This window comes from Andrographis paniculata, unplaced genomic scaffold (genome assembly GCF_009805555.1).
Source record: "Andrographis paniculata isolate CXL003 unplaced genomic scaffold, ASM980555v1 Contig69END, whole genome shotgun sequence".
NCBI lineage: Eukaryota > Viridiplantae > Streptophyta > Magnoliopsida > Lamiales > Acanthaceae > Andrographis > Andrographis paniculata.
In genome coordinates this window covers 7,688,372-7,697,700 of record NW_026137605.1, presented here as the reverse complement: position 1 = coordinate 7,697,700, position 9,329 = coordinate 7,688,372, and the positions used below count along the sequence as shown (strand labels likewise).

Here is a 9,329-nt window from a genome sequence, read left to right as displayed (position 1 = left end):
ATAATTAATAACTATTATAAATAAAATTATTTATTATTTTTCTAAAACATAAAATTATATCATTTTTAAAAAATAAAATTATACATTATTTTTCAAAAAAGTAAAATTACATACAATTTTTAAAATATAAAATTATATATCATCTACTTAAAAAAATTAGAATTACACAATACACAAGGTTGGAACCCCTCCCCTATTTTTTGTAATACAGTGAGTTGGAGATAATCATATAGTATAATAGTATAATGCTATATAAATATAAATATAAATTAAAGCTTTCCTTTTTTTTTTATTTTTTTTAAAACAAACACACCCTAAATATTTGACATAAATTATAAATATATCTCCGTATATATATACTATATTGTAATTTATATATAGAACACAAAAATATGACGTAAAATATCAAAATTATTTATATTAATAAATAAAATATTCCTCTCTTCATCACAATTGAATATATCAGTATCTGTGTTGGGAAATGGTGGTTCGACAAGTCTGCTTCGAATACCTAAAATAGAGCCAACTTTCCTTCAAGCGCAGTTAACTTACAGTAATAACAGTTCATCGACAACGATATAAATACTTAAGCAGAAAAGCAATAAATGAGCCAAGTATTTGTTAACCCAGTTTGGTTATAACAACCTACATCTGGAGGATCCCAGTGCAGGAGATACTCCACTATAATCAATACTGAAACTAGTACACAACAACTTTCAACTCACTTAACACATATCCTCCACGAAGGCTTACCTTGCATTCAATGCACAGGTACTGCAGTCACAAACGCGTATTGACACCACTGTATACAACAAGCCTAGAGTAATGTATCCAACAAGCTGGTTGTTATCTCCTTTGGGTCTCCGAGAACTCCTTCCTCCGGCAACTTCTCCGGTGGATTTTGTGTATCAAACACAGGTGAAAAACATGGAGATAAGGAGGGACTCAAATGGGAGCTTCTACAATAATTTCTTTCTCTAGGATAAGCTCTCAAAATGTGCTCTCTCTCTCAACCGAGACTGTCCCATGCTGTATATACAGCAGCCTGATTTTGAGTGAAAATTAAGCAATAATTAATTCCCTTAGCACACAAATGGAATAGGGCGGTTCTCAAGGTAGATCTGACGTTCCTTTGACTATCCTCATTTTATCAAACTTGTCTTGTACGGATATATGCACATATGAGACAAAATAGACAAGATAACACACATAATCAGCTGTTGCAGGTAAGAGTGGACAGCGGCTGCAGAATGTCATTTGTCTATATGCCAAAAGTAGTAATAAGAAGATTTTTCATTTAACAATGTGTGTAAATATAAGAGTTAGCTCAAATTAAAGGTATTTAATATTAACTTATAATTATAAAAAATAAGTAATTAATAAGATTATAAAAAATAAGTAATTAGTGGGATAGATAAACATAATAAAAAAAATACTCTTTCCATTCCACTCTCAAGCACATAATTAGTTTTTTTTTTTTAAATAAAATTACACACTTTAATCATATTTTAAAATTTAATTTTTTTTATTTTAATTAAATTATTTAATATATTAATCTTAATCTAAAATTATTTTTATTAACTCATAATTATTTTTATTATTATACCTTTGTTTGTTTAATAATTACATCATACCTAAACCCTTGTCCAACTAAAGTTAACAAATTAGTTGGACAAGACAGCATTAAATATAAAATATTATTTTTAAAAAATTAAATTAGTCGGACGAGGAGTATATACAATCACTCAATTCCAACAACTTCACCAAATAAAATGAAATGCAAGATTTAATGTCATTACAATTCAACAAATCGAGAAAACCATACCTCCAACCACTCGATCCCACAAAAACCTAACAAAAGATATCCAAACAACACTCCATGCAATGGAAATATAAATATGAACATGAATGAGTGCCCACTCCTCCCCACAATTCCAATATAATAATTCAACAAATAATAATAGTGATATGCATAAACCAGAAATAATTCCCAAAATAACACTAGAGGATAGTTGCCTGCCTGGGAGATTTGCAAAGATCTTCAGTACCAAGTTTCCATCAATAAACTCCTGGTGGCTTTGAGCCCAGAGACTTCAAATAGGTTGGATCTATCTTGTACCCATTGTTAGATGGATCAGCTCTTTTGACACCGGCACCTATTCCTGCTACCGTTGCCTCCCCTTCCCCACGTTCCCGTTGCACCCTCGGGAGACTTACAAGCTCAACAGGCTTGTAGCATGCTTCAAGATTGGCAGGCTTCGAAAGCCCATATGCATCCCCCCTTGTCCCCTTTCGGATACCTTCACGCGGCTTCTTCTTTCCTACACCATGAGATGGAATGGAATGTTAAACTCAAGTATTGATGGCCATATATATAGCCAAAACCAATAAGTATAGCATAATGAAAGGCAAATGCAAATGGTAAGCAAAATACTTCGGTTAGTATAGTATATTCAAGAATTTGCAATGCATTAAAAGATGAAATGCAAAGAAGAGAGCCAAAGTACCACGCATCCTCCTCGGCTTTGCAGGGTTGCCACTTGTACCCACAGATGGGGCTGCATTAGAATCACTGGGCGTCCTCTTCTTTCCAATATTTGGCTCTTTTTCTTTTTCTTTTCCTTTTCCATTTCCTGCACCTTGTAAATTATAGAACAGACAATAAATTGGAAGTTAGGCGCCTTGCTTACAGGACATACAATAAAAATGATATGCAACTTTGTAAGGAATATAATTATTGATGTTAAAAATAAAATTCACATAATAAAGCTATAAGATTTGTGTTTCAACACCAGCTCCTTCTTACGGTTTGTTCTTTTGAAGGATTTTACCAAAATCCTACTATTCATCCAAAATTTTCCCCAAAAAATATCAAATTAAACACCTATTTTATTTTTTTTATATTATACTAAAAATTAATTTTACATTCAAAACATTACATCAACACCTATTTATATCACATCATACAACTACCAAATTCAAAATTTTTACTATTCAAATCCCAACTTAAAATCCAAACCCCCAAACAAACACACCCTTAATAGATTGTTTATGCATTCACAGTATGGACACCAACCAGTGTTTCATGAGAACCCAAAGCAATAAACATTAGCCTAATAACTATAGCAGCATTAATTGATGTGAGAAAGAAAAATAGAATGAAGATAAATATGCAATGTTCTATTGAATGTTCTCACACAACAATATCAAGTGTACCTATAGGAGAGAAGGACAATATCTTCTAAAACAGAATTGCGTTAGATTTATCTTCGACATTAGAAACTAGAGGAAACAAGTAGGGAAGTGCATGTTATCTCACCATTCTTGATATTGGAAACAGGGCCCCCCTTACTTTTGGACGTCCCCTCAACACTTCTGTTTTCAGGAGCTGAATGAGTGCAGCCATGATTGTTTGTCTGGGGCCTTTCATAGCTTAACTTGGTTCTTTCACAGGCAGTTTTGGCATATATTTGAACATGAAAATGACTCCCTTTTATGTAGGTAAATACCAAGACATATCCTTTCCTGAGATCATGGACTCTATAAAAACTACTCCATCCCTTCACTAATGATAACGTACGGCCAACAAATGAAAGAGTCGCAGGCCATCTCTGCCCACACATATCCTCTAGCTCAATTTCTTTACCTGCCAAGTGCACCACTCTTGCCGCAAATGCAGATGGCAAGTACTGCAAATATATCAGAATTTTCGTGAGACATCTTTAAGCAAAAAGTTTCAGCACACATATAGAAGAATTTTGTCTGCATAGATCTTTGGTTCAGTGGATGCAAAGTGGCTAGCAAACATCCAAAAAGTAATCATCTAGTACTCAAGACAAGTTGGTGGTGATAAGAGAATACTAAAAAGTATGTTTGTTTAGGGGTTTGGATTTTGCTTTCGAATTTGAATAGTAAAAATTTTGAATTGGAATAGTTATATGATGTGATACAAATAGGTGTTAGACGTGATGAATTGATTTTTAGTGTAATATAGAAAATGATAAATAGGGGTTTGATTTAACGAGATTAATTATTTTAAGGTTCAGAAATTGTTTGCCAAATCATGTTTTCTTCCTAAAAATAACATTTACTACACAGTACACATTGCCATGTGATTACAAGCAGCATTATAAAACCAAGTACATCCCATGGTTTAAGACTAGAAATAGACGATAAACTTAACATGAATGATCAATAGCCAAACTAGACTTTGAAAACCTGTAAATTTAGAGAGAGAGAGAGAGAGAGAGAGAGAGTACCAGTGCTTGTGAGAAGTCAGCATACAATACTAGGAAAAAACGGCTTATCGGTGGCTCTTTCTGGATTAGATTTGAGATTGAGCACTCAGAACACTCTATGCCTCTATAATCCATTTGTTTTTTTCACCTTGATTAATCTAAGAGCTAAAAAAGCAGTTACATGAGATCCATATAAGATAAAAGTTATGGTCAATGAAAATAAGAACATTCAAGAGTGCATAAGAGCACACATGTAAAAAATACTTGAAATTGTTTCTAATTAATGCCCTCTAGAATAATTTTAATCTTTAAGTTTATCTTGAATGTTTATATAACATACCCATGGTACAGTTTGCATGACTTGAAAATCCCCCTCCATAAATATTTTCCACCAACAAGAAAGAAACATATAGATTCATGTTTTTTAAAGTGAAGATGTACCTTGCTGCAAACGCATCCCATAAAGCACAGGACAATGTGGAGATGTGTGCTCGTGCTTGTGCAATGTTAATAGCTTGCAACAGTACTTTGCTCACAATCCATAAATTAGATGCAATTTTTGAAAAAATAACCATTCAAAGTAAATTCATCATATTGAGAAATTTTAACATTTATCCCATATAAAGAAAGAAAAAAAGAAGAATCAAAACAACTTGGATATATTCATAGATCTACTCAATTTAGTGTTGAATCATAATTTCCCTAACAATAACAGTCGCTACACCAACTTAAGAAATCTACTCATATTTCCATACAAAAAATGAATCAATAAACAAAAAAAACATCGAAACAAAAAGGTAAAAATAAAATAGTAGATCGTGAAAACTGATTCAAACATGACGGTAAACTACAAGGCGAAGAAACGCCATTGGAAAAGAATACAACTAAAGCAACATGAATATAAAAAATTGTAAAGGCAAGACACGAAAAATCTCACAAAACATAAAGCGAAAAAACCTAGAACAACCAAAAACATACCTGAGGAGATGGACGAAGATGTGTAAATCTAAAGGTTCTCGCCGGTGGATGCTTTAAGAGGGAATCAGGGGCTATATATAGCCTCCAATGTCCTTTCAGGGTTACACTTCCCAAATACAAAAAGAGGGCGGAAAAAATGCCTTTGATAAACATTTAGTATAAAAAGGCGTAAACACGTCTTTAAAAGGACAACAACAGGGGAACATTAAAATTTTAGACACATCTATTAAACAAGGGCAATGCTCGATGAATAGTACATATGTGGATAGTTAATCCTTTACCATCATTGTGACAAGTATAATCTTTCAACATGATTCTATAAAACTATTATTCCATAACAGAAACTGAACGTACCATGAGTGATAAGAAACCCCACAAATTCATAAAAACAATGAGACTCCTTAAATGTGAAGCTTCATCAGGATGGAAAGAGCAGCACATGTAAATGCAATCCAAGTTCCAAATTCCAACTGCAACAATCAAGGTTCCTGCAGCTTCCACCTGGCCTGCGCTCTTTGTTTTTATGATTGAATCAACCATATCCATACAAAAAACATACATACATTTTCTAAATCACAAAGAAAGAACTACATTACAGATCTTCAAATCCAGTACAATATTTATTCCATTACATGATAGGTTTAATCAATTTGAACACCATCAACCTTGCTGCGAGACTTGGACCATTGAATTGCCTCAATTCTTAAGCACAAAACACCAAATTTTCAGTATTAAACTGCATTCATATCTAATCTGATACAGTTTTCATTGGAAAAATGCTCTCCAGTTAATAATCAATAGTTTCCCATTTATGAATTTCAAAACAGAAACATTATCTTATTATTTTAATTTTTTTTCAAACTTCAGTTATATGACTGTCCTTAGGCACTCTCTCTCCCTGTCTACTAGAAATACCTGCGCAAGTAATGGCCCCAATTTACCGCTATTTGTTTTGCTCTTCGTGGCCTTATTTTCTCACAGCTTGTAGCAGCAATACCTGAGTATAATCACAACGAATGAGAAAACCACATCTGAGGATTATTTGGTAAATCATATATGTATGGTTGGAGGGCATTTGAGTGCCGTACACTTTTAATCCAGAACTCCATTTATCCATGGAGCTTGCATAATTCATCTTAGTTGGTTTACCCTCAGAAACACCTTTTATACAGGACTTGTTGTTCATCTTGGGCATTTCATAGTTAAACTTGGCCATTTCACATGCACTTGCATCATTTTTGTTTTTTATTTTTGAAAAGAAGAAACAGAGTTTATTAGTAGAAATGCGATAGGTGAGATCACTAGGCTACAACCATTACGAAATCGCAACATTTCCTCTAGCACAATTGCATAGCAAAGTAGTTTGAGACTCCTTTTTTTTGTGCTGAAGGGATCGTGCTGAAGAATGATGAGGGAACAATGGAACAAAAAAATGCTCCCCATTTAAGTACCTAAATACCAATGCATATTCTTTGTTAAGATCGTGGTCTCAAAGTGATCAGAAACATAATTAGCACAACATTAGAATTAACAAATATGAAAACTAAACTGTACCACACTGAATCTATATGTGGCTTCATGTTTGACTTACATTACACCCACTCCTTAATAGATTGTTAACATGCCTAGAGCCAACCCATGTTAATTAAGAAAACACAAGACCAGTTCAAAACAGACTAGTAAATGGAGCAAAACAGACATAAGAAATAGATGCAGAGAACAAGCACATCATTGCATTCATGTGAAAACTGAATTCTTTACACAGTGGTGTATGGTGGTGGAACAGGTCATTGGTTAAAGAGCATCAGATTGTCATGATTAATGAAAAAATTCTATGAGAGAATACAAAATCAGAAGATACATTTCCAACATTTGAAAAACAGAGGAAACAAGTTGAGTGGTGAAGTTAAGTCACTGTACTAGACATGGAAAACTTGTTCATCTGCCTTGTATTATGGTAGCGAATGAATTTTGAACCCATCTGATGCAGATTGCACTTGCAGCAGCCGCCCATCTGAAAAGGCCAGGGTAGTGTAGGGATAAAGGATCAAGTGTGTGAGTGTGAGCATAGTTGAACAGAGAAGAAAGCTTTTGAAGGAAATCCATAATATATGCATGCCATATATATAATAAACAACTATATATATATATGCATCTCTTATATATAATTTTTACATACATATGTATATACTTACATACAAAGATAATATATATATATATCTATATGCACACACACTTATAAATATGCCATATATATAATATTACATTCTCCTTCTGTCAAAAATCTATCATCTGAAAGTATTCTCGTAAAAATTGCATCTACTTTTTGCCTTCTTTTTATCTTTTTTTCCTATAAAAGACAAAAATATCAACTATTACCTATTCACATTAAAACTTTGTCCAAAGTATGAGCATCTTTTTTTTTTTTTTTTTCCGACTGATACAATACTTTATACATTTTTTGTCTCAATCAGATGCATATATTTTGTAATTTCATATCTTTGTTTTGATTTTAAATTGGAGTTTAAATAGTATTTGATATGATATTTTGTGAAAGTAAATAATATATTTTTATTAAAACTTGTGTGAGCTAAATAGTGTTAAAATAAGTTTAAAATCATAATCAAATACACCCACAACTTTTATATAAACTACAAAATATCATTAAGTATACTATAATTTTATACATAAATTGCAAAACAGAAAAGAAAACTTGTCAAAATTTCTTACACACTAGTAAATAAAATACTATCATTATTTGATCTACTAAAAAAATAAAGCAATAATTTTTCGCGGGAAGGAAAGAACAACAACTTTAACATTATTCAATCAATCTTATTTTTATTTTTTCAGTTAAATGTGAAATTGATTGAACAAACAATAAATTTAATTGAAATTTGTAACATGTACATTTTAGGAATTAGTAGCATTATGAACATAAAATAAAATTGATCATTAATAATTTTAGGTATTAGTTAGCATTATGAACATAAAATGCAGCAAATACACCAAAGACATCAACGATTGAATGAGTTGGCGAAAACAATCAATCAGAGAACATCGAAGATCATAATTCCATTACAGAATTCGAGTTCTGTGATTCGGATTTGCGATCATCTCATCATTTTTCTTCTCACATCCAATGAATAAATTCCAAATACAACAGTAAAAAAATATTGTTTTGGCAGAATGAAGCAGGAATAGTAAGGAGTAAATTCCTGCCGTTAATTTTTCTGCCAAAACATTCTTTATAGCACCGAGCTACCTAATCTCGAAATTTTCCTCGCAGCTCATTTCTTACAGCTGCGAAGGGCCATTGGTGCATACAAAATAAAATTACATAGAGAAAATTCGACAGAGAACGCTCGAAACAGTTTACCGGACAAAACGAGATCTGCCGGATGGAGACGGCTGAATACTGACGAGTCCGAGATTCGCAGCTAGGGTTTGTTTCTGTTTTGGGCTCATTTCATTGATAAAATGGATGAAGTGACCACGGACGCATTTTAAACTTTTATATGGTGATTTGAATAGGAGGATAATTATTTCTTATTATCACATTTATGTTATTTAACTTTATTATCACATTATTCATATCAATATTTAAATTTTTTTATTTTCTAACAATCATTATAGTCATTATTTTTCTTTTATTACTTTTACTATTTTATAAAAAGTAAAATTTATAAAAAAAAAATTATGTGTTTTTTAGTATCTAATAATATATAAATAATAATATATTTAAATTTTAAGATATTAATTAATGTTATACTAATTTTTATAATAATTTTGAAATATTAAAATTATTAGAATTTGTAGAATAAGTTATATTTAAATATCAGTAAAATATATTTTTGGTCTTTTATATATTCAGTGTCAATTTTAATTTCAAAGGACACATCTTTTATTTATTAAAAGTAATTCAATTTTAATCTTTAATCATTATTTTAATAAAAATTAATAAATATAATTATTACCGCCTCTTTTGGATAAAAATATAATTCCTCAAAATTTCTAAGAAGTTGAATTGAGGTATTCTCTCCGCAAAATAGTTACATTTTTATTTCCAAAGATAAATTTTTTGTCTCTAATGAGAGTGACACTTCAAATTAT

General features: G+C 31.5%; 1 protein-coding gene across 9 annotated transcripts; it reads right to left on the bottom strand.

Moving 5' to 3' along the window:
• Window positions 1-1,738: 1,738 nt before the first annotated feature.
• LOC127263646 (putative B3 domain-containing protein Os03g0621600) lies at window positions 1,739-8,726 on the bottom strand. 9 transcript variants are annotated; one of them, XM_051292769.1, is made up of 8 exons: window positions 8,596-8,726; window positions 7,137-7,230; window positions 6,305-6,667; window positions 6,132-6,213; window positions 4,260-5,729; window positions 3,320-3,689; window positions 2,508-2,639; window positions 1,739-2,321 (listed from the first exon to the last, which is right to left on the bottom strand). In XM_051292769.1, exons 5-8 carry the CDS (start codon window positions 4,371-4,373, stop codon window positions 2,059-2,061), a joined length of 879 nt encoding a protein of 292 aa, XP_051148726.1. In that variant the 5' UTR covers window positions 4,374-5,729; window positions 6,132-6,213; window positions 6,305-6,667; window positions 7,137-7,230; window positions 8,596-8,726; the 3' UTR covers window positions 1,739-2,058. The 9 variants fall into 9 exon arrangements, with proteins under 9 accessions (XP_051148726.1, XP_051148727.1, XP_051148723.1 ...); XM_051292770.1 differs by having other exon boundaries at window positions 4,260-5,722; XM_051292766.1 differs by lacking the exon at window positions 6,305-6,667 and having other exon boundaries at window positions 4,260-4,403; window positions 4,680-6,213.
• Window positions 8,727-9,329: the final 603 nt, after the last annotated feature.